Source organism: Natrix helvetica, assembly GCF_964273705.1.
Source record: "Natrix helvetica genome assembly, chromosome: 4".
In the NCBI taxonomy this organism is placed as follows: Eukaryota; Metazoa; Chordata; class Lepidosauria; order Squamata; family Natricidae; genus Natrix; species Natrix helvetica.
Genome location: NC_138550.1, coordinates 100,361,192 through 100,389,122, shown reverse-complemented (window position 1 = coordinate 100,389,122; position 27,931 = coordinate 100,361,192). Strand labels below are relative to the sequence as shown.

The following is a 27,931-nucleotide window of genomic DNA, read 5'->3' as shown; positions in this document are numbered from 1 at the left end:
CTCTGTGGCGGGCCCAGCCCTGTGGAATGACCTCCTCCCGGATATTAGGACTACTACTGACCTCCGCTCCTTCCGTGTCAAGCTCAAGACCCACCTTTTCCAAATAGCTGGCCTGGCTCGACCATAACTTAGTAACGCTCCTGATGGGTTTTTTAATTTGGTAATTTTATTAGGGGATTTTAAATTGTATTTTTAACTGTCTTTCACTTAAGTCCATCCTCCTCCATGCACATATGTATATGTCTCTGTTCTTTTGTATATATGTTTGTCTTATGTGTATTTTTTATCTGTTTGATTGTACGCCGCCCCGAGTCCTTCGGGAGAGGGTTGCGGCTAATCAAATAAAATTATTATTATTATTATTATTATTGTGTATTGGAAACGAAACACTCTTACTTTTCTTGCTGGCTTGGTGCTCCAAAGTCTCATTGCTTGTTTCTAGAGAGTGATAAGAGGAAGGGCATGCAGATGCCCCTTTGAAGTTTATCTTCAACCAGAGAAAAGTGAAAATAAAAATTTATTGTGAATCTATGCTTAATCTTGTAAAAACCTTCCAAGCTAGAGCAGCAGTGTTTGTTAGCTGGAGATAATGGCACAATTTCAACAGCAGAAAGAAACTTTAAGCCTGCAAAAGATATTCTTAGCAATTCAGAAATTATCAAACACATTTGAAGGATGGAGAAGAAGTTGGAAGACTTAAAGCATCTAATAGTAAAATATGATTAAGAAGTTGGAGATATTTATCAAGTGGAAAAAGTGGAGGTTAGAATCCTAAAAACCGAAGAGGAAAATGACCATAAAGAAATTAAATTTGCTGATATTTATGGTGATTGGTTTGTTTCTGGAAATGGAAAGAGTGGAATACTGAAAGAGGAATTAAATGGAGGGGAACTCTACCCCAGATGGCAAGACACAGAAGAAGAAAAAACAAAAGAATTTATGGATTTAAAGAAATAAATTTTATTAGCAACATCATTGATAACACTAGTGACAATCAAAAATAAGCTGATTAAGGAAACAGAAGAAGGGCATCAAAATTACATGAGAGATTTTATAAGCAAGGAGTTGCTAAGAGGAGTCCATACAAATTTGATAAAGGAGATGATTAGAGGACTGATACCACAAATGGCAGAAGACATGAGACTGTTTTGCTACTGGAAAGATACAGGTTGATAGATGGAAGAGTATAATTTAAAACTAGTTAAAATTAGTGAAATTTAGTGACAATAGATATAGTTAAATGAATGATTGATAATGATAATAATGTATACAATGTGTACTGTTATGATAAGTAGTAATTGGATATGAATATTGAATGGTACCCATGAAAGGAAGATTAGAAATCCTTTTGGATTATATATAAAGGTTAATGAAAAAGAACTAAGTTAGATTCAGTTAAGTCTTGATTATTGGGGGGGGGGGGGATGTTATGATACAGGATATATTCAAATAAAGGAGGGATAATGATAACAATGTATATATATGTATGGGTACAACATAAGGAAACTGGATATAAATTGTAAACAGTGATTTGGAAAGGAGGATTAGAAAATTTTGTTACTAAATATTATGGATGTTTAGCTAGAATAGAACATAAGGTTTCAGTGTTATTGGAGGATTTTAGAAATAGTAAATGAAATGCCAGTATGTGGTTATGTATTAAATCTTGGTATATTTTATGATGGACATTTAAACAATTATAGTTAAATGAAAATGGAGGTATGATGATGGTAACGTATAAATATCTGAGTTAAAATACTGAGTTAATATGAATTATGCTTGATGACTGTGGAAGAGATGCACGAAAGCCTTTTGTAACCAACTGATACACTTTCTACAGTATGTAAAGAAGGAAGATTTTATGTGTTGTGTTTTGAAAATTAAAAATAATTTTTTTTATTTAAAAAAAATAAAAAAGAAGAAGTGCAGTATGATGTGGAATTGTTGTGAAGATTAGGTAAATAGGAAGCAGTTCTCTTGAAAGTATAATTTATATCCCACTTTTAGTTACATATCTCTGGATTGCTTCATATAATACGTTTTTCACAGTGAGATTCTTCTGACCCAGGTTGTAACATACCCTCCAAAAAAACTACCTTTCCCCCCTCTCTTCTCCTTATCAGGAATCTATGTCTTTCTTTTTATAGAGAAATGCAAGGTTTTTATTTCTGCTTATTGAGAGTAATACAAAAGCAAAATTCAGCAGTGGCATCTTTGGGGCATTCTGACAATCGCTGGAAATGGAAATGATGGATTCCTTCAAGAATTTAGCTATGTTTCTTCCCTGTATATAAAATATCAAGTAGAAAAGAACCCTAGGAGATCATTCACTATGTTAATATTGGTTAATAATAATATTTAATATTATTGAACAATAATAATGTTGAAATAGGTCTGATTGCCCACATTCAAGTTTACCCTCAGCCATGACAACACCCTGGGTGATTCTGAGTATGTCTGCGTCTACATCTCTCAGCCTAGCCTTTCTCAGAGGTTGTTGCAAATGGAAATAAAATTGGAGGAAAAAGTACTACCTACGCTGCTTTGAGCAGGAGAAAAATCTAGCTAATAAGATAAATAAGTACGATATAGGAATAGGGTGGTTTTTAAGAATTTTTATTTAAAAGAGTATTATCTTACCTTGTTAAATGCCTGCTTAATTCATGAACTTCCATTTCAGTGCTCTTAAATTCATTTAGCTCTTTGCGAATTGCTGCCTGCGTGGGACAAAAGAATAAGCGATTAGCCCAGCTGAAAAGAAATATGTTGGTAAACTACATGAGGAACAGCCGAACTCTGCTGCTAAGGTGAGGTTGTGGAAGATAGTTTCGTGTCACCTGTCACTCTTCCACAGGGAAGAGGATTTCAGATGGAAGAGACACCCACCACACTCGTACACATGTCAATAAATGAGGAAATGTTGTAGTAAGAATAAAAGGCTTGTGTGGAACCAACCAGAATTATTATGCAAGTGCATGATAACAAAATTAACTAAAAAAACTAGAACTAAAAATAACAAAAAATGGTAAAAAGAAAAGAGAGGGGAAAAAAAAACACCATACAATTTTGGCTCCTCTTGGGTAGGTCTTATGAACTTTCAGCTGGCAAGGATGATGTTGTAGTCACTGCCATAGAAAATAAATTTCACTACATCCTCTGGTTACTGGTTCCCTCCAAAAATATCTGAGATGTTTCTTCAGCTTCCTGGCTGTTTCTGAGGCTTATCCTACTTACTTTGTCAGCAGCTGTTAGCCTTGTCCATGGTTTATCTGCCCGTCTGTCGTAGTCCTGAGCATCGGCCACTTCTACGTAATCACTAAAACGGATGAGAATTTTCCTCTCTCTCAACTCTTCCACTGTAGGCCTTTGACTTAGCTGTAGGAAGAGCAAAATAGGAAAAGAATATCCAAAATGTCCTTCTTTCCAGCAGACATTTCCAAATGTCTTAAACAAAAGAGCTGCTTTATTTTCAAGTTAATTTTACCAGTAGTCCTCGACTTATGACTACAACGGAGCCCAAAGTTTCCATTGTTAAATGAGACAATTGTTAATTGAGTTGGGCCTCATTTTATGATCTTTTTGCCACAGTTAAGTGGATCACTGCAGTTAAGTAAATCATGCGGTCGTTAAGCAAATCCGGCTGTCCTCCCTTAATTGACTTTGCTTGTCAGAAGCTGGCTGGGAAGGTTAGTAATTGTGGTCACGTGACCCCAGAACAATGCACCTGTCATAAATACATGACAGATGCCAAGTGCTTGAATTTAGATAATGTGATCATGGAGATGATGCAGTGGTCATAAGTGTAAAACCAGTTATAAGTCACTTTTTTCAGGGCAGTTGTAACTTCATGTGGTTACTAAAGAAATAGTTGTAAGTCAAGGACTACCTGTATTGCCTAGGAATTATTATCTGCTGTTTAATTATTAGAGAAAACCGTATATCATGCATAGTGGGATCAAGAAGACACAACCTCAAATAAAGGGGTGTGAGCCCCAGGATCATATGTAGTGGATAGCCTGATTTAAAAACCCTTGTAAAATAACCTGAATTTCTACTCCTCCTTTTCTGAGGAAAACTCTCCTCTGCTTTTCTTCCCTCTTTTAGACTTATCCAGATTCTTTCTCTCTTCTTGTTCACTGTTTTTCCATCAGAGTATCAAAAGAGGCAGCTCCTTTCAGCTAGAATGTTTTTGTGTGTATTATCCACCCAAAAGCTATTCATCTTTATTTTTTCCTCTGGTAATAAAAAGACAATACGGATTGAAAAACCTGGGGCAATCCCAAAGCAAAGACAATGAGGCTATCCAGACCTTCTGCTGGTTTGCAAGAAGTGGTGGGATTCAAATAACTTAACAACTGGGTCTCTGCCCTAATGACCAGCTGGGTAGGCGGGGCTCAGTGGTCATGTGACTGGGTAGGCATGGCTAACTCACATCGATGGGCGCTTTGCCTTAGCTGTTACAATGTAATAAGGGTTAACGAGAGAGGCAGTTTCTGTAATCAGGGCAATAAAGATTAGGCTAGAAACAACACCAGAATGTTTTCTTCCTGCCTTCCTTACAGGTTAGCCCTGTAAAGTGGAAAAAAACAAAATAACATTTCTTCCAGCAACGGGTTCTCTGAAATGCTTAGAAAGTTAACAACCAGTTCTCCTGAATAGGTGCGAACTGGCTGAATCCCACCACTGTTTGCAAGGGATGGTTTTGAATTAAAAAAAACCCTCAATGGTACATACATAGCACAGTATCCTCCGTGGTCATTGTAAGACAGCAGTTAAAACTTGCCTGCAGACACCCTTTTGGTTGGCTCAGTTAAGGGAGTCTGGTTTAAGCAGCTATTAGAGATACCCTTCTGAATGTGGAAAGGGACAGTGAAGGAAAATCAGTATAAAGAATGCAGGTGCAACATCAGGATATTGGATGCTCCATGAACAACAGAGGAAATCTCTGGCGGAATGAAGACAGACGATTTGTTTCAAATGCTGTAATTGGGTGTAATCAAAAATGCCGATATTGAACTCAGGTGGTAGGAGAATTGTAAATGAGATGAGATAGCTTTCCTATGGAAAACATAATGTCCCCACAGGCTGCAGAAAAGCAGCCAAAGTTTGCAGTCTTATTTATTTATTAACTTTGTTCACCGCTCATCTCACTACAAGTGAGTCTTATAACCAGACTCACCAGTCTTATAACAATTCCCGTAATGTTAGGGGCTCAAAGCAAAATATTCCAAGAGAAAGAGGAATGCACATTGAGTTAGAGAGGAGATATGGAATGACCTCTGCCTCAAATGGATCTACTGCTAGTAGATGGATCAGTCTGGTGAAAAATTAAAGCAGCTGTCTGGAAATGCTGGAACAAATAGGGCTGATTGTGCACTACTGTGACTTCCAATCTGAGCATGCTTGAGCATAGCTGATGTAGAGAGTGAAGAGGATGACCTTATTGGAGAAAGAGGAGATCTGTTGCCAAAACAATGAGGAGAGAAACATTGCTTAAATCCAAACAATGAAATGAAAAAATGTTTCAGACCTCCCTAATTCACATTATTATAAAAGGGGAGATAGTAAGGTAAACTATTATCAGATTGGCAAGATGCTCTTACTATAGCCAATCTTAATAAAAGTAGTTTAAATCTTAATATAGAGTTGATTTCTTGGACTGATCTACACCTTGGGGCTAAAAGGTTTAGATCTATTTGTCATTCAGCAACTCAAGATCAGTAGGCTTAATGAGAAAGTCGTTGACTTTCTATCCCCACTGAGAAATCACAAGCTGAAGCTACTTATTATATAAAAAAAAGAGTTTTCAAATAAAAATGTTTTCCTGCTAAAGGCAGATCCCCCTAGGCAGGGGTATCAAACTGGTGGCCCGTGGGCCGAATGTGTCATGCACAGGCCAGGCTCACCCCAGCTTTGCAAAGGGGAAAAATGTCACAAAATGTCACGTGACGGCAACGTGATGCGGCGAGTTTGACACCTGTGCTCTAGAATGTTTTCATAGAAGGTTACATGGAAGAGAAGAAACAGAACTATGGACTGCTTATTGATATGTTCAGACTGATATGCTATTTCTCTTTCACTCTCTCACACACACATGCGCGCGCGCACGCACGCACACATGCACACACACACACACAAACACACTGAACCCCAAGAAAATGTTGGGTTTTACACCCTCAAAGAAAATCTGACCTTTTTGGAAAATACACATTAAAAAATCTTTGCACTTCTACAAAGGATAAAAGTAAAAAGCACACACATATTTGCCTGGTGTTGTCATTCACTTGTTATAAATGGGTTTCCTTCTCATAGTGTTGAGTAACTTTGAACTGTCTGCATCAAAGTCTACATTTTTTATTATTATTGTTGTTGCCACTATGGTAACCACCCAATGATTATTTATTTTCCATTCTGTTCATAAGCTGAATAAGTAACACAAAAATCCCCTGAAAGCCCCTTTTAAATATCAAAGATAGGACTATAAGCACAAAATATGCAAAGGTAAATTGGATTTGTGCCATCTTTGTTCATGTTAAAAAGCCGTTCTTTTCCCACTTTCAACATACACTAAGGATTCTATGTTAAGGCTTCTGAGGCTATTACTGAATGTCAACACTTCTCAGAGTTTATCATCGAATGCTATTTAAACGAAGCAAGACTTTTAAGACCACTATAGCTTACTATAAAATTAGACTTAGGTTACAGGACTGCAGAAGAGGAAGAGAGAAGAGGAAGGAGGAGGAGGAGGAGGAGGATAAGAAGAGGAGGAAGAGCACATTAAGGCATATTAAGGGCAGTCAGTGTGCTATGACCATACAGTATGTGTATTGTTCTAATTTTCTGCTGGTTTATATCTGCACAGTGCAGGAATCAGTCATTAGATAATTTAATATACAGCCAAAAAAAAAATCTCCATTCTATTTAGGTTAAGACATGATGGCAAGGGCTCAGATCTGGCTCTGAGAAGACAATCAGGAATAAAACTGGGATCTTTATTCTGACAAACTCCAAATTCTATTCCCTTTTTATCAGAACCACAAGTGAACCAAATGTAACATCTATGTCTGAAAGACTGATGAAAGATTGTTACCCAATCTTTCTATCCTCTGGCTAGTCACATCACTCTCAAGGTCCCTTTATCTCTAACATTCCCTGCTGACTTGAGCCAATATGAGGGAAGCAAAGAAAATTCGCTGGCCTTCAATTGATTTCTTCCTATTGCTTGGTTCTCTAAATGGGAGGGAAGAGAGCTGTTGCTGTGGTACGGGCTGGTTATAGAGGTAAATGCAAAGGTTAAAGTTGATGGATTCCACGGACTAGAGTTTAAATAAAAATGATTATCGTATATTATAATATACTTTCTCTTTTTTTAAAAAAGTGTGCTATTGAGTAAATAAGAAAAATCTAATAAATATAGCCTTTTGTTTGGTAAAAGATTTGGAATAGCCAGCTTATCTATTAGAATCTGTGTTGGTGAATGGGCTGATTTAATATTACAATTAATCTAACCAGCATTGGATTAAAAAAAATCAAACATTATGGCTTCCTTTTTAATTTTCCTTTGCCTTCTCCTAAACAGAAGAGTCAAACTGAGTATTTTGTTCTTGATATTTTGACACACCATGTATATTCACTCAATGCAATTCATAAAAGTCACCAGGTGTTGGAATAGATCTGTCTTGAGAAGTGCAACAAAGAACGTTACTTGGCTATGTTGTAAATTGACTCTACCTAAACCTCAGTTACAAAAGTTGTTTATACAACAACTTTTCTATAACGTGTTCATAGCACACTTAGTATGAATCAATGTACAATGAACAAAACAATGAAGAGGAGATAGACTGTTCCTGAACAAAGGGTGCAACTAAATTACTATATCTTTTCATCCCTTTTGACTTTGGGTGCTAGACATATTTATTGAGCAATCCTCCATCATTAATTTCTCATTCATTTTGGATGGAATTTTACTGGAGATTTAGATTGTATCTTGGATTAGCCACTGTCCAACCATTGATTCTATTTCTTTCTCCATTAAAAAGTGTGTTTAAAAGACAGAGTTAACTCCATCGTGCCTTTTGAAGAAGATTGTTTGGAATATTGCATCCCAGAATATCTCCAACCAGAGCTGAGATCTGGATCATATAATCTAGGGAAAATATGCATCTGCTTTAAAGAGCTGAAGACAGGAACTTTCTCATATTCTTACTCCTATCTAATATGAAGTGCCTTTTTAGAATGAGCGGCAAAGTGCTGCAAAACCTTATTTATAATTCCAATTAAATCTTCACACATACACACACAAGTATGAGTTAAACTTGTAGTTTCTATATTTTTCATATATCAAAATATTTTCTGTTCTTTTTTTTACTAAAGATACAGAAATGTATGTGTATATACATGCATGTGTGTGTGTATTCCAAAAATTTAGGCTAAGATTGAGTGCTTTTATTTTCAAAAAACATCTAGCTTTCCCTTATTCCCTTATTTTCTGTCTAAAAAATAGCAAAGAACATGTTTTGTCTTGGGATTTAAGTACACATACTATATGCCTATTAAAAGAAAACAATTTTAAGGGACACACCATTGCATGAACTTATTAAAACAAAAACCAAGAGAGGATTGTATTCGTGGAGATTGATTTACCAAACTCAGTGTGCAATTTGCAACATCTCAAGTGTTTGAAAACCTTTCCTCAATTTTTGCAGCTCCAAGCAGTTTATTGAATTCCACATGGCTTTGTGACAGCTTCCTCTTCTGGTTTCTCTATCCACATTTAGGGCTTCAAAGCTATTATCAAGAGAAAATGCCTCAAGGATTCCTTGTAAGGAATAAAGTGTTTGGAAAATATGCTTTTCAGGAAACAAACACATCAAAGATGTATATGGTAAAGAATATCCGCTTCAAAGCTTCAAGGTTGCCACAAAGGACAAAACAAAGGAATTTCTTACCTTACGGGTTAATCTTCTCTTGATCTCTCGTTTTTCTTCCTGTTCCTCTTGCTCATTCCGTGCTACAAAAGATTGACAAAATTTTAAATTTGCGTGCATTTAAAAAAAATGGCAAAGGGTGATTACTGCTCCTTGCTCATTTGGATATAAATTTCTGTACGTCTTTAAAATATTCAATTTTTTCAGTCTCTAATTGGGAGCTACCCAGAATTGGTTATAAGATGGGTAGCTATATAAATGATTTCAATAAATAAATAAATAGTTATATGTTAGCGTGCATTTGACAGCAATCATGTACAATGCCAAGATATTGTCAATCTCTGCACTTTAAGATTTATCAACTACAGATAAAAGTATAGATTAATCGTGGCAGGGCAAACAATAGGGAAGAGTTTCTGGGGTGTTTCTAGAATTTTAAAAAGATATTGCAGGCACTATACAAAAAGTTAACATAGCTTCCATGCATACGTGATTAATTTCAACTATATAAGAAGTGTGTTTCAACATACTGCTTCATTTACAATATTTATTCGACCCATCGTGACAATATTTTATTATATGCAATTACACGTATCACTTAGATGGTTTCTGTTTGGTTATACATTGTTGTAGTCAAATAACCGCCGAAAGATTGCAGCAGGCTTGTTTTATTATTGAAAGAACCACAGTATGGAGAGTGATCAAGCCTTGAAAAGGAGCTGCAAAGAATCACGAACTAGTCCCTAAAAGTGCTTTTACAAAAGGCAGCTGTTTTTTTTTCCCCACTTGAAAACATTTTGCTTCTCACCCAAGAAACTTCTTTAGTTTTGAACTGGAAAAAAAAAAACCTGAAGAAGTTTCTTGGATGAGAAGTGAAATGTTTTCAAGAGGAAAAAAAAAAACACAAGAAAGTCTAGTGGCCTTTTGAAAAAAACACCTTTGGGACAACTATGACCTGGATGATTGAGAATCTCCATAGACCAGAGCTCCCCAATGTTTCTCGCTTTGTGGACTGGTGGGGAGGAGAAGAGATGGTTTGTGCAAGTGGCTGGCAAGTGCAAATGGAGCGCGTCCACTGCTCTAACAATGGGGATGTGCATGCATGCGCTCAGCAGCCATTTCTACGGCCCATTTGCAAGCCCCTCACGGCCCACTAGTGGGCCGTGGCCCATAGGTTGGGTACCCCTGCCATAGACAAATAGAGTCATGTATGTGACAAGGGTCACTATATAAATTGAAATAATAATAAGAAGAACTGTAACTAGCGGAGACATGTAAAGATGCATCTTGGATCTCTTTTACAAACAAATATTTTTTTGTAGGTTTGAAATTTGTCTCAAGATGACTATTGTTTTTATTTTATTTGCATTCACTTTGAACAGTGCCTAATTCCAACTGATTCTGCTCACACACAGTGACATAAAAAATAGTACAACCCACAAAACAAGATGACTCTGGGCACCATATACATTGAGAAAGCGAAAATAATAGATACACCCAGCAAGGGACCACACCAATCAAGATCTGGGAGAACAGCCAGTTTTTCAAGGCTTTTTGGAATGCCAACCAGGTTGGAGCAACATGGATTTTAGAGGTCTCATTCCACAGACATGCTCTGGCCAGGTAGAAATCATGGGAGAAATGCAGTCAGTCGAATAACTGACCTTACACATATAGGGCTTTGGAGGTAATGATAAGTACCTTAAATTGCACCCAGAAGTGGCAACCAGCACAGCTTGCAGAGCAGAGATGTCACACAGACATAGTGAGGCATGCCCATCACTGCTCATGCCTTTGTGTTCTGCACCAGCTGAAGATTTTGAGTGATTTTCAAAGTCAGCCCCATAGAGAACACTTTGCGCTAGCGAAGCCTTGAGGTGACAAGAGCACAAGTGTTTATCTGAAGGGCATCCTGATTCCAGCTTGTGATTGTCAAAAGAGCATTTATAAGACTGATCACAGTGGAGTGAAAGCAGATATATAGTTGGCTTGCTTCTCAAAGCATGCATGCTGAGACGCATTCTTACTAGCATTCAGTTATTAATTGCATCAAAATACCAGTCATTTCCCAGGAATTTATCTTCACATTGCTCTGCTTAAGATTAATGTCCTACAGCAAGAGGAGTGTAATTAAACTATTTTCTCTCTTTAATTATTGATAGCTAAGTGTCTTAAACTATTTTTAAGTCAAATATATTTGTGCCAGCATGGGTTTTGCTGAGGAGGATAGATCATTAATTCAGGTTCTACAACCAAAACTCTAGTATAAGGGGGGGGGGGGGAGAGGCTTTACTGTTAAAAAAATGTGGCATGAAAATTTAGTTATATATTTCTGTAAGAATGACTTGCGTACTACTCTTAGATATTTGGCCAAGGCTCTACATCTACACCAAGGCTCTACATCTAGGATTAGCTCCATTGCATTTTATTGGCTCGCTTTTCAACAGGCATAGTTTAGATTATATTTTTGGTTGAAATCCATAAAGTGTCTTAGATGAAAACACACTGAGGTCCCACTGTGGGGAATATTTCTGAATAAATCTGTGTAGGACATTTTGGTAAAAGAAAACGAGAAAACGGTGAACCTTTTTTTGCATATCCTGGGTTGACCTCAGTATGTTCTCATTTCAAACCACCAAAACATAAATATGTCTCCTTTATAAGCAATCTCTTTTGGGTAATAATAACAGTGCAAGAGCATAATGTATGCCTGGCTCAGGTGGGTAAGAATGGAAGAATGGAAATTCCATCCTGGATGGATCCCCTAGAGCAGTGCTTCTCAATCTTTTCTTCACCAGGAGCCCCCTTTAAATACTTTTGTGATCACAGACCATGGCCATGGACCCCCAAGACTTAACTCAACATTTAAATCATAACATTTCTTCAAGCCTTCATGGCCACCCTGTGAAGACATTGCAGCCCCCCCCCCTCCCAGGGCTCTGCAAACCACAGCTTGAGAACTACCATCAGGAGTGGGCTTCAAAAATTTCAGCAACGAGTTCTCTGCCCGGTTGCTGGGAGGGCATGGCCATGGTGGGCGTGGCCTAGTCAGCCTCCTGCACCACATGAGGGGGCATTTCCCCCTTCCCCAGACTCTGGAGGCTTTCCTTGAGCCTCTGGGAGGGTGAAAACTGCCCCCCTTGGGCCCGTTTCTGGCCTTCCGGAAGGCCTGTTTTTCCCCCTCCCTGAGTCTCTGGGCGGACTCTGCACTTACCTCACATCCAAAACAGGCCGCGTGGAGACTCCTGGGAGGGACAGGGTGGGGTGGGCTGGGCCAGCCAGGGGTGGGGTTTGGAGGTTCTCCAAACTGGCCATAATGTTAGCTACAGGTTCTCCTGAACCTGGGCGGATTCGTAGCAGCCCACCCCTGACTACCACCCTCGAGCCATGTTTTTCAACTTAGAAATTTTAAGATGTGTAGACTCCCATTTCCATAATTCCCCAGACAGCATTCTGGGAGTTGACGTCCACACTTCAAAAGATGGTAAGGTTGAGAAACTGATCTACCCTGGGGCATACTTACACTGTATGATTTTTCCTTAATTTAAATGTAAGTTTGAAGCTACTTACGTTTGAGAATATTCCTCTGCTCTAATTCTTCAGCAGTCGGTCTCTGGCTCAGCCGCCTGTAGAAAAATTTCAATTTCAATTTCAATTTTTTCACCATATCAGGACCTCCTCCAGCCTTCAATATTTGCCAGAGTCACTCTTCAACAGATAATGCGAAAGCTCAGGAAATGACATTGTTCCTATGTAGATACGGATATTACTGAGTAAAACATAACACTTGTATTTTCCTTTATTGCCAACCGAGGGGAAACCAAACAGATTGTGTCATCTTAGGCATTACCCCTTCAGGCTAACCAGTGGAGAGTTAGATGAGGATGGTTTCTTTTACTTAATTTCCTTCCTTCTATGCTAGCTTCCTGACTGTCATTAGTGTGACATCAGTTCTGCGTTTTTGTTTTTATGTGACCCTCCAAACTATGGAGAGATCAAAGCAATCCAGGGAAACTACCAGGCATGGTAAGTATGCTCAGATTAGGACTTTTTCTTTGTTCTTCAGATCAGGCTTTCTATCTAAAAACCTGTCTTCAGATTCTGGAATAAAACTTGGAGGAGGATAGAAGGTGAAATGAGATGATCTTCAGCCAACAGGAAGCTCATCAGATTATGGGTGGCTGCCTTAAAGCAAAGGTAGAAAGCTGTGTGCTGTGAGCAGGTGTGGTCATCTTGTGCAAGGGTTTCAACCTGCCAATTCAACATAGACCTTTCAATCTGTTAAACCAAACTCAAACGTTTAATATTGAACAATTTCTTAATAGCTGGGGATATGTTGTAAATAGAATCTCATCTGATTGTTTTTGTTTCCTAGCTCAGAAATATGAGGAACCTGTGTGGTATAGTGATTAAGTTGCTGACTAGGAATTGGGAAACCAAGTTCAAGTCCACCCTTAGCTATGGAAATTCTCAATCTTCTCAATTCTTTCTCAATCCAACCTCTCTCACAGGACTGTTGCCTATTGAAGGAAAAAGTGCTCGGTGTGCCATCTTGAGCTTCTGGATCCAAGTGTGGGGGGATATAAATGTAACAAATTAACACAACAAATCACCAAACAGCCTTCTGACAATAGAAACAGTGAGCAGTTTACAGCAGACAGTAGTTGAAAAAGATCCCAAGAGATATTACCGTACTATGAGCACAGGAGAACCAATTTCAGGCCAGTAAGCAATTTCTCTGCATCATTTTTTCTCTCTCCAGGTTGTAACCAAACTTTTAACCAGGTTACTGACTGAACTTATTTTCTGAATTTTCCCAATACCGGCAGTTCTCAATGTACACGCATTCATTTAGTGATCATTCAACGTTTCCGTGGAACTGAAAAAAGTGACCTACAACCAGTTTTTGCATTTACAACTGTTGCAGCATCTTCTCTGTCACATGCTTTGAGTGCCTGGCAACTGGCATGCGTTTAGAACTGATGCAAGTGTCTTGAGGTCACATGATTGCTATTTCTGACCTTCCCAGCTGGCTTCTGGCAAGCAAAGTCAATGGGGAAAGTTGGATTTGCTTAACAACCGCATGATTCCCTTAACAGTGATTTGCTTAACAATCTTGCATGGCAAAAAAGGTCATAAAACCAGGTGTGACACTCGCCTAACAACTGCCTTGCTTAGCAAGGCAAATTCTGATCTTTACTGCGTAAACTGTCACAGTAAATAAAATAAAACAGAAAAATAAAACAATTAATTAACAATAACAACAAAGCCAAGACTAAAACAAACACAGGTTCACATATTGTGCAAACAGAGATACAAATTCTTTCTTCAACTATATAGTGGTGGCACAGTGGTGAGAACACAGTATTGCAGGCTACTTCTGCTGACTGCCAGCTGCCAGCAGTTCGGCAGTTCGATCCTGACCAGCTCAAGGTTGACTCAGCCTTCCATCCTTCCGAGGTCAGTAAAATGAGGACCCAGATTGTTGGGGGCAAAAGGCTGACCCTGTAAACCGCTTAGAGATGGCTGTAAAGCATTGTGAAGCATTGTATAAGTCTAAGTGCTATTGCTACAGTGTTCTTTTTATGCATATATTTCCTTTTCCTTAAACGAGAACTCAGTACTCTACAATACCCCAGCAAGATTTAATAACTATTAGATAATTACTGTGTTTTAAATTCAGGCCTCACTCATTTAATAATCAGAATAAATTGATCCCAGGCCTGGCATTTTTCAGAGAATGCAATGTTATTATGCCATCTAATATGCTTCCTGTTTGTGATAACAATTACTTGTTTTTTTTATTTTCATCCACCAGTATCTCTATTGAGTGGCTCAGTGGCTCAGTGGTTAAGATGCTGAGCTTGTCAGCTGGAAAGCTGGCAACCCGGGTTTGAGACCAGGTTTTCAGAGTATAAGACACACCAAGGTTTTGAAGAGGCAATTTTTAAAAAAAAAGTAGGTAGGTAGATATAGAGATAGAGAGGGAGAGAAAGAGAGAGAAATACAGTAGGTAGGTAGGGAGAGAGAGAGACAGTAGGTAGGTTGGTATGTAGAGGGATAGAGAGAGAGAGAAATAGAGAGACAGGGAGAGAAATACAGTAGATAGGTAGGGAGAGAGAGAGAGAGAGAAATACAGTAGGTAGGTAGGTAGGTAGAGAGAGAGTAGGTAGGTAGGTAGATGTTTCCAGGTGTATTTATTCATGTGCTGGAGAAGGAAATCGCTGACAATCTGTAGCACCTAAGATTTTGTTTCTGCTGATACAGCACTTGATCAATGTAATTCTCATTAATCAGTTAAAGAGCTTTCCAAAAGGGGAGCTGCAAACATCCCCCAAATGCCCCGTTTTTTGCGAAAACGGGCCCGTTTTTTTTAAAAAAGAGAGGCATGAATAGCCTTGGGGGGGCTTGTGGAGTCCTCCTAGGGAGGGTAGGGGGCCAAAAAGGAGCAAACGGGCCCGTTTTTTGTCAAAAAATAGCCTTATGGAGACTTATAGAGTGCTGCTGGGGGCGGGGTGGGGACAAAAACGGCCCATTTTTTGCTCATTTCTGCTCTCCCCAGCCCCAGGAGCTCTCTGCAAGCCTCATAAGGGTATGCACAGCCATTCTGGTGAAGGGGCGGGGCTTCGGGAGGCAAAAAAATGCTGTATTCGATGTATAAGAAGCACCCAGATTTTCAGCGTCTTTTTTGAGGAAAAAAGGTGCATCTTATACTCCGAAAAATACGATACCACTTTGATGGGAAGGTAACAGCACTTTGTGACGTCATGCTGACCCCATGAGTGTGGAAAATGTATTCAGACAGTGTTGGCTTAATGACCCTTGAAATGGAGATGAGCACCACTCCCTATGACTAGTAATGACTAGTGGACTAAAATCCACAGGGACTCCTTTAGCCTTTTTTAAAACCTCTCTACTAATGCTTTCTTTTGAGCCTAAAGCAATAAAAAACATTCTTTAAAAACATCTAGATCAGTTTTCTTATGAAAATGGAGAGTCCTAGTTGAAAGCAGATGGGTATGATTATTGTCCAAGGAGTCATATGTTCAAAATATTGTTGTTCCTGTTGGAATTAATGTAGTTAATTTAATCAGCTGGCTGTTTAATACTTCAGGGACTTTCTTTAGAATGTTGCATTTGTAATGCAAAATTATTAAATTTTCAATAACACTTCACATTTCAAACCTCAGAAGACTATAATTTTTAGGTTTTTCTTGACTCTGCTAAGAACTCTTGTGAGAATTTAACTTCTGATATCCTTACCGAGCCCAGATAGCTTAGTATGCCAACTCTAATTCTCTATGAAAAAAAGCTTTGAATGAATGATTGTAATATATTAAAGATGAGTTTGAGAATCTCTTGAAGTAAGAAGTATAAACTTTGGGGAATGAGAATGCAAAAGAAGGAGGAGATAGATATCAAAAAAGAAAAATCCTCGAACTTTGGACAGTGGAATTTCAATTACTACAATCCCAACCAATGACAACTGGAGGGCATCTTGTTCTTGTTAATGCCTTACACCAGCTGAGGATCTTGTAGCAGGATTATTATGTGTGCTTTAAATGTCTGAGCACATTGTTGTTATTGTTGTTTTAAATCCCACAGCCAAAGGCCAAATAAGAAAGTGACATGACAACAGAAAGACTGAAAGTGAAACTGGAAATACAACATGAATTGTTTCCTTCTCAGTTTTAAAGGTTAACTCTCAAAGAGAACAGCAAAAGCTCTTTGCATGCTTTATTTGACATAATCATAAGAATTAAATGAAATAATTAAACATGGTGAATTTGTTTTTTTCTTTGGCTGGATTTTACCTATGAGGGATGTGAGAGAAATTTGATCAGTCCTCATTTTAATACAAAATTTTTGATTCTCTAAAGGAACTGACGCTCAAATAACTTTTACATTCACTCATGATTGATTTTTGTTTCAATGTACTCCTTTTAATAACATATAAAATCCAATAGTGATATTATATTAGGAAAATGAAAACTAAACATATTTTCTTACATGAACTTTATTTGTATCGGCTTTAATACTAATGGACTCTTCATTCTAAAACCTGAGGCTAAAAAAAAAAGCTTTCTCTGGCACCTTCCTAATTTATTATTCGGGAAACTAAAACAAAAATAGGAGCTTCTCTAAAACACTTGACAGTTGTAACTAGATAAATACTCACATACAAGCAGTCTTTGACTTATGACTGTGATGGAACTTGCCCATTATGTTAGTAAGTTGGGACGGTCATAAAAATGGCTCATCAAATGACCAACTCTGTTTTATGACTATTTTGTGGTTGTTGTTAAATGAATCCACTAAGACCATTTAACAAACCCATGATATTTGAATGAACATGATCGTCATTTAATGAACTCATTGTCTGCTATGGAGCGTTTTTGCCTAAACCCAGAGGTAATTATCCATTTTTGTCAAAAATGTCATAAATCTCAGTTATGTGATGAGGGGATGCTGGAGATGTCCATAAATGCAGCGTTGTGAGTGCGGGGGAGGGGATTTGTCAGATATCAGATCATAAATATTTTTGAGGGGATAAAAGTAGTCACTAAATGACCAATCATAACTCGAGGACTACCTGTAGAACAAATGAAGGCTTTTAGCGATCTGGGAGTGTGTGTGTGTGTGTGTGTGTGTCATTTTTCAATCTTTTGCATTGTGGAGGAAACAAATAAAGGCTATTTCTGGTGGGCCTGTAATATAGGTAATGTAATTCTGCATTTGGCAGCAGTGATGGGAGACAATTTTGTGCCTGCTGCTAAAACATCCCTAAAGTCAAGGTGAGAAATCTCCTCCATGGTGACTCACAGATTTGCAATATAAAGATCCAAGTCTTCTGAAAGCCACACAAATTAAATTTCTGAGAGAGGTGCTCTGAGTCACTGAATGCACTTCAAATCTCCTTCCAAATTTGGAAGACAGGCTGTCCCCCTTCGAGACCCAAATGAGATTTAACTGCCTTAAATCCAGGCCAAAACTGATTACGAAAGACGACTCTTTAACTTCTGCTAGAGGGCTTCTCATCATCCTGGAAGAAAAATGGAATAGAACTGAAGCATATACAGCAAACTATGGTTTATCCGGCAAATGCTTTATCTCTTTGAGAAGCAGGAAGGCCAGCACTGAAGCTGACCTAAAAACGAAATGTTTTTGATACTTATCTCCCCAAAAATCAGAGGTCAGCCTCCCTCTCCAGCGGTGGTGGTTTGTCTGGCTAACTATTCACCCCAGCCAATTACTCAGATAGCATTTCATGTCTACCACACTAGAGCTGTGATGGCGAACCTGTGACACACATGCCACAGGTGGTGCATGGAGCCCTCTCTGTGGGCATGCCAGCTGTCGCCCAGCTCAGCTCCATCATGCATGCGCCTCCTGCCAGCCAGCTGAGTTTTGGGTCTGTGCTGCACATGCAAGAGATGCGCGTGCATGCCTGGGGTGGGTGGGGGCATGTGCGCATGCATGGGCAGCGGGGGGGGGAGCACCTCCCGCTCTGTGTTTCAGGCCTAGCAGGGCTCCCTGAAACCTCCTGGGACCAAAAACAGGGTCGCGGGGGGTGCACCCCCCGGCACCCTGTTTTTGGTTCCAGGAGGCTCCTGTTTCAAGTAGTTTAATCAAAATGTAGTTAAAACTCTATACAAGCCATCAACAATATAAATATATACATACAACAGGAAGAGGAAATGCCTAACAGGAGCAGATAGAGATAAATCCTAGAGAGGTAGGAAATGCATCACAAAACAATGTAGATGAATGCTAAAGATGAATAAAGCTGAATACAAGGGAGACATAACACCTGTAACAGCTTCAGGGAGGCCTGCTAGGCCCAAAACGGGGCATGGGGGGTTGTGCTGCATACGTGGTGGTAGTGGGATGCGTGTGCAAGAAGGTGAGGTGTGCACGGGGGACATTGCATTATGGGTGTAGGCACTCATTTGGCACCCAAGGAAAAGAAGGTTAGCTATCACTGCACTAGAGAGTCCTTTTTTGATCATGTTTAATTAAGCCCTGTCTTCTATGAAAATAGAAGTGAGATACAGCAATAGCCCAATGCAAGATCATTTCTGCCTTGCCTATTGGAGGAATCTGAAGCAATCATGTCTACATTATTGTCTTGTCCTATTACTATACTCAGCTTAGCAAACTGACCTAACAACCCCTTGTTTCCAAACCTCTCTCTAGGTTCAGTTGAGAGAACCTTTGCTTTTTGCTTCCTGGCATCTGGGAAGGTGCGAAGTTCAATTCTGTGATCGGTGCAGTCCAGAAATACAGGGTTGCTTGAAAACTGTACAAGTAGTCCTTGACTTATGACTAAATGGGAGTTCAAAATTTCCATTGCTAAGTGAGACATTTGTTAACTGAGTTTTTCCCCATTTTATGACCCCTTTGTTGCTATAGTTGTTAAGCGAATCACTGCAGGAGTTAAGTTAGTTAGACGGTTGTTAAATCAATCTGGATTCCCCATTGACTTTGCTTGTCAGAACGTCACAAAAGATCATCACATGACCCCAGTTCACTGCAATGGTTATAAATATGTACCATTTGCCAAGCACCTGGATTTTGATCACGTGACCAAGGGGATGCTGCAACTGTCACAAGTGTGAAAAATGGTCATAAATCACGTTTTTCAGTGCTATTGCAACTGTGGTCACTAAATGTTACTGTTGTAACTCGTGGGCTCCCTGTATTTGTAACATGGAATGGCCTCAGCTTTATTTCATGCTTGTTGATGCTGGGAAGAAAGACAATTCTTCCTACCTTGTCAGTTTGGTGCCAATCTGCTGCCTGAGCTCCAGCCGCTCCTCATCCGTCTGCACGGGGAGGATGTTCTTCTCCTCCAGCTCACGCTTGGATGGCCTGTTGCTCAGCTTGATAGCTAAAGAATCTTTCCTGCAAACTTTCATTGCCAGAGAGCCTTGGAAAGAAAGAATCGCGTTCAGTTTAACTGCTGTAGTGCAGGCACAGGAGCTTACTTTTCCATTTCTTTTGTTTAAAATAAAATAAAATAAAATAAAATCTGTTTTTAAGATCTCTACCCTTGCGGAAACTTTGAATATTGAACTTTGAATATTGAATGCCCGTTTCAAAAGCATTTCCTCTCTTTAGTGTGCTCTTTTGTGAAGGTGAATGTTTCTGTGCTGAATATAATGTTATCTCAACCCTCCATGAATGCAAAGTGGATTATTTTGCATGTGAGACAAATGTGCATATGGAAGTGATTTCAAGGTTCCAATCTCAGCTAGCAAGATGACTCTATTCAGGCCCAAGACTTTTTACTCTTGCCATCTCCAGGGTAGAAAAGAGCAGCAGACCTGATAGGCCACTGTAAGGAAAACAACCCTAGTTGGGACGAAGCATTATGGGAAAGACAAATGGGGTTAAAGCTGTCCTCCCTGCCTCAAGATCCTAAGTTCAAGGAACTGATATTCCCTTGAAAGAACGCCTGTAATGATAGAAAAGGACAATATGCAATAATACAATAACTTTTTAGCCTTTTGAATTTTTAACTGAATTCCACTTTTACCTTGTACATTTTAATTTTGATTAAACACTGTTTTTAACCTCTCCTTTTACATATGTGTTTACATTGTTTTACTGCGTTGTTGTAAGCTGCCCAGATTCATTCCGGTAACACGGGTGGTGTAAAAATGTAATAAATAAAGAACAAAATAAATAAAAATTACTAGTCCTCAACCTATAGACACAAAGAAAAAGGCGGAACACCTGATTCCTCCTTCATTTAATGTTACATCCTGCCAATCAAATCACATCTGTCAAGAACATTATTAAGTCCAACACTAGATATTTGGGGGCCATATTACCATATAGGCCATATCCCCATATTCCCAATGAAACTTAAGCAATTGCGGCTTGGATAATGTTCAACGTCAGATATTTTATTTTATTATTTTATTTTATTTTATTTTATTTTATTTTAATACTTATGTTGCTGAATCCTGCATTTGCAGCTAGGGCAACAAGGTGGCAAGGCGACAATGGAGACAGACAGGATTGGATTGTATCCTTCAATTCCATTGCAGTGGAAACCCAATTTCTTTTTTCTGAAATCTCAGGCTGAAAAGCAACATACCCAATGTTTTGAATGTGATCAATGGGCCAGTAAAAGGAACAATCCTGTCAGGAGCACAAGAAGAAGAGCCCGAGGGTTCCATATAACAGACTTGGAAAAACTAAGTAAGTTTTCCAGCAACACTTGAGTCTTGTTGCTGCTAAGATTTGATCTGGCAGAAGCAAGAGGTTGAATGTTTTTTCAAAGCTTTTCAGATCCATATATGAATATGCAAACATTTAAGCAGATATATCATGTGTCATCAATCCTTTTCAGATTTTGTCCAATCCTACTGTGCTCCAATGTCACCTGAAATCTCATAAAATCATATTAAGATTATTCTCTAAGTTTTCTCTGGTGATCTAGGAAAAACTTCACAAGGTTTGGTGATCCCAGGAACCATTGGCCCCTTTAAATATTAATATATTTTCCTTCAGTTCAGTAACAATAACTTCAGAAGTTATGAAAGGACTCAAAGAGGTTGTGTTGAGGTTCACTGAGAGAGATCAAGCAAAAGTTATACATTTCCTGATCTATCAGTTTTACTTTTATATCTGGATCTGTTAATTCCCGGAATTTTCACATTCCTTAAGCTAAGGTTTTCTCATATATTTTATTTCCCGTAATGAACTGTTTCACTCCAGAAAAGTTCTTTTACTTTTTTTCATTATGATCCATTCAAGGCAATTGCAAGAACTGGTACTGTTTTCTCTAGCGCCATGTGTAAAGAACATGCACATGTGACTTGTAAATAATGAGCTCTACTTACTTGAATATAATGAGCTATCATCATCTTCATCTTCTTCCTCATCTTCTTCTTCTCTTGAATAGAGGCATGAAGAATCGCCAAAGTTAGATTCATGAGGCACATTTTCTTTATTGTCATCACATTCAATCACAACAGTTGGCACTTGTCTCATGTCTGCAAGGCCTCCAGGTCCAGTTTTTGAGAGGCTGTCACCGCCATGTAAACTGGAGCTTTAGAATCAAGAAATAATACAGAAGAGAAATACTACATCTTCAGAATGAAATGCAATGTCAGCATCTTAAAACAGAGGCAACTGAAAGAGATAACTTTGGATATATTGAACTTGGTCACTCGCAACAAAGGTGATGATACACTCCTACTAAGAACATTTGAGTAATACCCTGTTTCCCCCAAAATAAGACCTCCCCAGATAATACAGCCCAATCAAGCTTTTGAGCGCATGCTCTAAAATAAACCCTCCCCGCAAAACAAGCCCTCCCTGAAAATATTGCAACACAGCAGCAGCCTCGTTCGCTGCCTCCTGCACTTCAAAAATAATAAGATCTTCCCGAAAATAAGGCCAAGTGCTTGTTTCGGGGATCAAAAGAAAATAAGACACTGCCTTATTTTGGGGGATCAAAAGAAAATAAGACACTGTCTTATTTTGGGGGATTAAAAGAAAATAAGACACTGCCTTATTTTGGGGGGATCAAAAGAAAATAAGACACTGTCTTATTTTTGGGAAAACACGGTAGGTAAAAGTTGGCTTCTATTTGTCTTTGAATTAGCTTTTTATGGTCAAGGTTTAATTCATTGCTTAAAAACTGAATCACAATGATGTTAAAAAATGTAACTTAAAAACATGGGAGGTATGACCCTATTTTTCCTCATTTTTCCTTATCTGTCTCTATCTCACTTCCACCTCCTGTTTTTGAAAGTTTTCTATGCTTGATTTAGTTATTTTTTTCATTGTTTTTAATGGTTTTTGTCTCTTCTTTATTCTTTCTAGGTTCTTCTTCCTTTTGTTTTTAAAGCATATAATCTATTATATAATATTTTGGGTTTTTTTTTTTTGTTTTCTATCAGTATGTAAAGCTTTTTAAGAGATGTTGTTTGTAACTTTTACAATTAAAATATTTTTTTAAAAGGTGCCACATTTTTAGAGCAACGAGGAAGATGAGACACCTCTCTATTTTTCTGAAAAAGTATGAAAAAATAATCAGACTGGTAAAACTACACTGTGATGTAATGCAAGTTGGTAAAAGAAGAAATAACTACACTGTTAGTTTTATCAAGCTAGATAATGAATACATACATACATTTGAAATAGGTAGTTTGGTATCCTCCAGCTCTTATAGGCTACCAAGCCTTTCCTACTGTTTATGAGAGACATCAAGTTCCTTATCTCTGATATAAACAACTAAGCTTATATGTCTTTAAGAAATGCATAAGTATTTGGAAATCTGCCCAAAGGAACAAAACCTTTCTATTAATTACAATATTGGCCTCACATCATAGCCATCCTGTCTCCCTGTGATTGCTCTTCAATTGTTATGCCTTTATTCTTATACTAGTACTAATATAAATATATGTTGCCTTTTTCCAGATAACTCTTGTATGCATAAAATATTTTTAATAAATCAAATGCAATAAGCATTTAAAAATACATGCCCTATCATTAACTAAAAAGTACTCAAACAAAATGGCAAAGTTCTTAGCTTCATTCTACCACATGGATTGCTTGGTCTGCTTAATAATGATGGCTATTATTAAGAAATTATTTTACGCCTATACTTCTAAGTGAAAGGAACACACATACACAGTTTGCAGGCAGCTTGCCAAATTCCTGCCTTGTATCCCCCTACATCTATTTTTTTTTAAAAAAACATTACTTTCATAAGTAAAGAAATAAGCTAAAGCTGCTTGTGAAAGCTTCTGCGCTATTAAAAGTGCTACCATGCTGAGATTTTTAATATTTTGATCCCATATATTAAACAGGAGGTCCTCGACTTAGTTCATTTAGTGACCATTCAAAGTTACAACAGCACTGAAAAAGTGACTTATGACCATTCTCTTACAACTGTTGCAGCATTCCCATGGTCATGTGATCAAAATTCCAATGCTTGGCAACTGACTGGTATTTATGATGGTTGCAGTGTCCCAGAGTCATGTGATCCCCTTTTGTGACCTTCTGCCAAGCAAAGTCAATGGGGAAACTAAATTTGCTTAACAATCATGCTGTTAACTTAACAACTGCAGTGCTTCACTTAACAAGTGTGGCAAGAAAGGTCATAAAATGGCGCAAAATTCACTTAACAACTATCTTTCTTGATCTCAATTGTGGCCATAAGTCAAGAACTATGTGTAGGTAAGCAGTGAAATCATATATAAAGTGATGTTTAGACTTCATCTCTTTATTGTCTTCGGCAGGGCTTGTGCCATTGTTTTATACTGACATCTATCTATCTATCTATCTATCTATCTATCTATCTATCTATCTATCTGTCTGTCTATCTATCTATCATCTATCTATCTATCTATCTATCTATCTATCTATCATCTATCTAGCTATCTAGCTATCTTTATATGGTTGACACTGATAAGGACACGTATGGTTTCAAGAAATCTCATAAATATCTGTTGCTGCCAACTTTGCAAACTCTTTGGCGATTAATTTTTCCTTTTAGATCAGCAAGACTGTAAATGGCAATGCTATCAAAGCCATTCGTAAGAGATGCTGCATGGCACTATTGACTTCTTAAAATAAACACGTCTTTTAAAAAAATGTACATTAATCTCTTCAGAGATAAGCATGTTTGCCGAAGCAAAACAAAAGAAAATTAAAATGCATCAAGGCACGTTGTTTTTTTGCAGATGCTTTGCCCGCATGCATTATGAAAAGGGCAACTGCTTTTTCAGACAAAACAATGCCATTAGCTGCTTAATCTCCCAAGGATGAAGTTAACAGATATCATTCCGACAGTGATGGCAACTGAATAATTGGCCCATTATTTTGATACCCTGCTTTGGGATTATGAGAAATAGACATGTGCCACTTTTGTACCTCTTCCCAATCGTTCAGCATCTGTCTGAATTCCCAATTTATGAATTATTAACGAAGCAACATTAAAGGAGTAGGTTGGATTTAACTAACCTTGAACAAAGAGCATTGTTTTGTGCTAAAGAAATATAAGGGAAAATAGAATCCCTACCAAATTAATCCAAACCAAATAGAAACTTTATCTGAAAGGTTAAATCTTAAATCTGAAAGAATTTTATAGGGTGCTATGTCTACAAGCTGGTTCCATTCTTCCATAAAACACAAGCTAAGGAGAAGAGTAGAGTGATATGGAGTCAAAGGCCTGAAAGATCTCAGGCAACTCGCTGAAATATAAGGAATAATAGAATCCCTTCCAAATTAACCCAAACCAAATAGAAACTTTATCTGAAAGGTTAAATCTTAAATCTGAAAGAATTTTACAGGATGCTATGTCTACAAGCTGGTTCCATTCTTCCATAAAACACAAGCTAAGGAGAAGTGTAGAGGGATATGGAGTCAAAGGCCTGAAAGATCTCAGGCAACTCACCATGGTCAACTTGTCACAGCCAATCATCATGGGACAACTCAACATGGGACAAGAGTTACACTAATATATAAGAAATGGTGGAATAGAATCATTAAAGAAAGGATGCAAAAGGAGGGACAAAATGAAATGTAAATGACAAAAATTAAACTATTTTTGAAATTATTTTAAATAATTAAATTGAATTATTGAATTGTCCCACAGTGAGTTGTCATGCAGCAAGTTGGCCATGGTTGAGTTGGCCGCGATGAAACGGCAGAGGTGAGTTGACAATGGCGAGTTGCCTGAGTGAGTTGTACCATTTCAGGATCTGAAAATGACATCTTCCAGTTACAGAGCAAGTTCATTAATGGAGACTTTAAATGCTCTCCTGGAATTGTTTAGTCCTGCAAAGGTAAAGGTACCTCAGATAGCACTGAATTACTTTGTAATATAAAGTAATCTTTAGCTTGATATGTAATACTGGCTAGGGAATTCTGGGAGTTGAAGTCCAGACATCTTAAAATTGCCAAAGATGACAAACAGTGGCTTATGGTCTCTCATCCAAGCAGTTCCAAATCTGACCTGTTTATCTATTGGCCATCAACTAGGTTTGTCTACCTGCTACCGCCAAGCTCAGTATTGATTTAATGGTCAAATAAAAGATTTGAAGAGCTTTTAATGAGGCCATCATCTCTCCCTTCTGCTACCATGAAGGCTTTAGCTAAATTATTTTTATTCATGCAAGATTGCAATTCCTGTAAAGCCCTATCAAACCCAGTGGGAATTACTTCTTGGTATCCAGAGACTGACTGGCAGTCCCAGTCTCTTATCAGCAAAGCAAGAAAAAATATATCATGCAACAGGGTTGTTATAAGGATCACTGAAATTATGCATAGGAAGAAGTATTCTACAACACAGCACACATTTTCGAAGTAATTATCTTTGTGCAAACAACTAGATACATAATATTTGAATCTGAATGACAGAATTATCTTTGAACCTGCACTCTTGTTCTTTCCCTTTACAGTTGTAGGGTTAGGATCAGATTAGGGGTAAAGTAAATTGCGTATGAATACAATGACACTTTTTTTTGTTATGCAAATAGTCGGCAGGATGAAAGTGGAACAGCCTGCAGTTTCTCTTGAAATTCAAATAGCGTTTTTTGATGTAGATCATGTTGTACGTGGAAGAGGGAGGGAGAGTGTATTAAATTTTCTCATTACATTGTACACAATTGCATAGATAAGTAGGTTTTCCTTTGACTTCTGGAACTCAGAAAACACGAAAGAGCGCTCCATGTTCTTTAGCATATTTCTTTCATGGGAACCATTAATTACTGTACATTGTATGTTCTGCTTCCGTCCTTTCAAAGAGTTGCCAACTGACTGAATCTTGTCTAATTAATGTCCTATTGTAAGCTGAGGCTCTACAAGTGGGATGAAATACAATTCCAATCTCATAACAATTTATGATTATTAAGAAGAACTGAGCTAGTTAGAACCCCAGCACGATGTTTTAAATGAGCCCCATTAAACCCATACCTGCAAATCTGATGTTTCCCAAGATCCATACACTTGGAAAAGAGTGAACTGCCGTATCAGCCCCACAGGCTTTTCATTTTAGAGTGCTTGGTCTCCACTACAACATTAAGTGTTGCTAAAGAATGCCATCTCATAAGGAGAGAAAAAAAATCCCAAAACACCAATCACTCATTTTTCTGCCACGGTAGTTCCTAATCTGTGCTTTCAGACAATGCATGGTCTCTAAGATTTCTGCAGGTAATTTTACAAGCATAATCTTTTCCCCACTGGGAAGATTGCTGCAGATAAATGATTGAGATGAATATAATAGGTATGGAAACAAGGGTGAAACGTCGTTCAAAATGTATCTGCTTTTTAAATTCCTTCTGCTATATAAAATGGGTTGAAAGCCACTTTTAAAAACCACAAGTGCACAAAAGAAGTTGGGAACATTGATTTAGTCCTACAATCAGAGCACCTACTAAGACTACAGTTGACAATAGGAAATAATCACAGCAGATTCATTATGTAGGGATTATATAATTATATAGGGCTGATTGGTTATATTATTATATAACTATCATAAGGATGACATATAACAGATACATAATAGGGATGCAGCCAATATATCATAGGGATGATTAGTTATATCATTATATAGGGATTATAAAATTATATAGGGATAATTAATAAAGTAGTGACTAGTGTCTTTGCATGATAAGTCAGGAATTTGAAACGACTCTTTGCCATAAACACACTGCATGGTGCAACCATCCATCTAATAATTACTTGCTTTTTTTAAAAAAATGAACACCTTATATTACAAATTGCCTGATCTAGCCTAATCTGAATAATGATCATAATTATTATTATGGCATTCCACCCACAAACACATAAATATCAGTATACAAAATAAAGGCATAAGGGTAATTGTAGCAATTTTCTTCATCTCCTTAATCGGGTCTGACCCATCAGAATAGATAGCCACACATTTTTGAAAAACATGAAACCAACAAATGAAATAGGAAGCAGAAATATGTGATGCAGAAATGCGATGCAGAAATGTCTGTAAAGGTACAGTATTA

General features: G+C 37.9%; 1 protein-coding gene across 5 annotated transcripts in view; it reads right to left on the bottom strand.

Annotated features, from left to right (window-relative positions):
• PHACTR1 (phosphatase and actin regulator 1) overlaps positions 1–27,931 on the bottom strand; it is a 270,634-nt gene that overhangs the window by 5,385 nt on the left and 237,318 nt on the right. For all 5 annotated transcript variants that reach the window (XM_081952274.1, XM_081952276.1, XM_081952273.1 and 2 more), the window contains 6 exons: positions 21,782–21,990; positions 19,701–19,857; positions 12,498–12,553; positions 8,949–9,010; positions 3,235–3,375; positions 2,641–2,717 (listed from right to left, as the gene is read on the bottom strand). In XM_081952274.1, the coding sequence (XP_081808400.1) occupies positions 2,641–2,717; positions 3,235–3,375; positions 8,949–9,010; positions 12,498–12,553; positions 19,701–19,857; positions 21,782–21,990 (702 nt within the window). The remainder of the gene's footprint in view (positions 1–2,640; positions 2,718–3,234; positions 3,376–8,948; positions 9,011–12,497; positions 12,554–19,700; positions 19,858–21,781; positions 21,991–27,931) is intronic.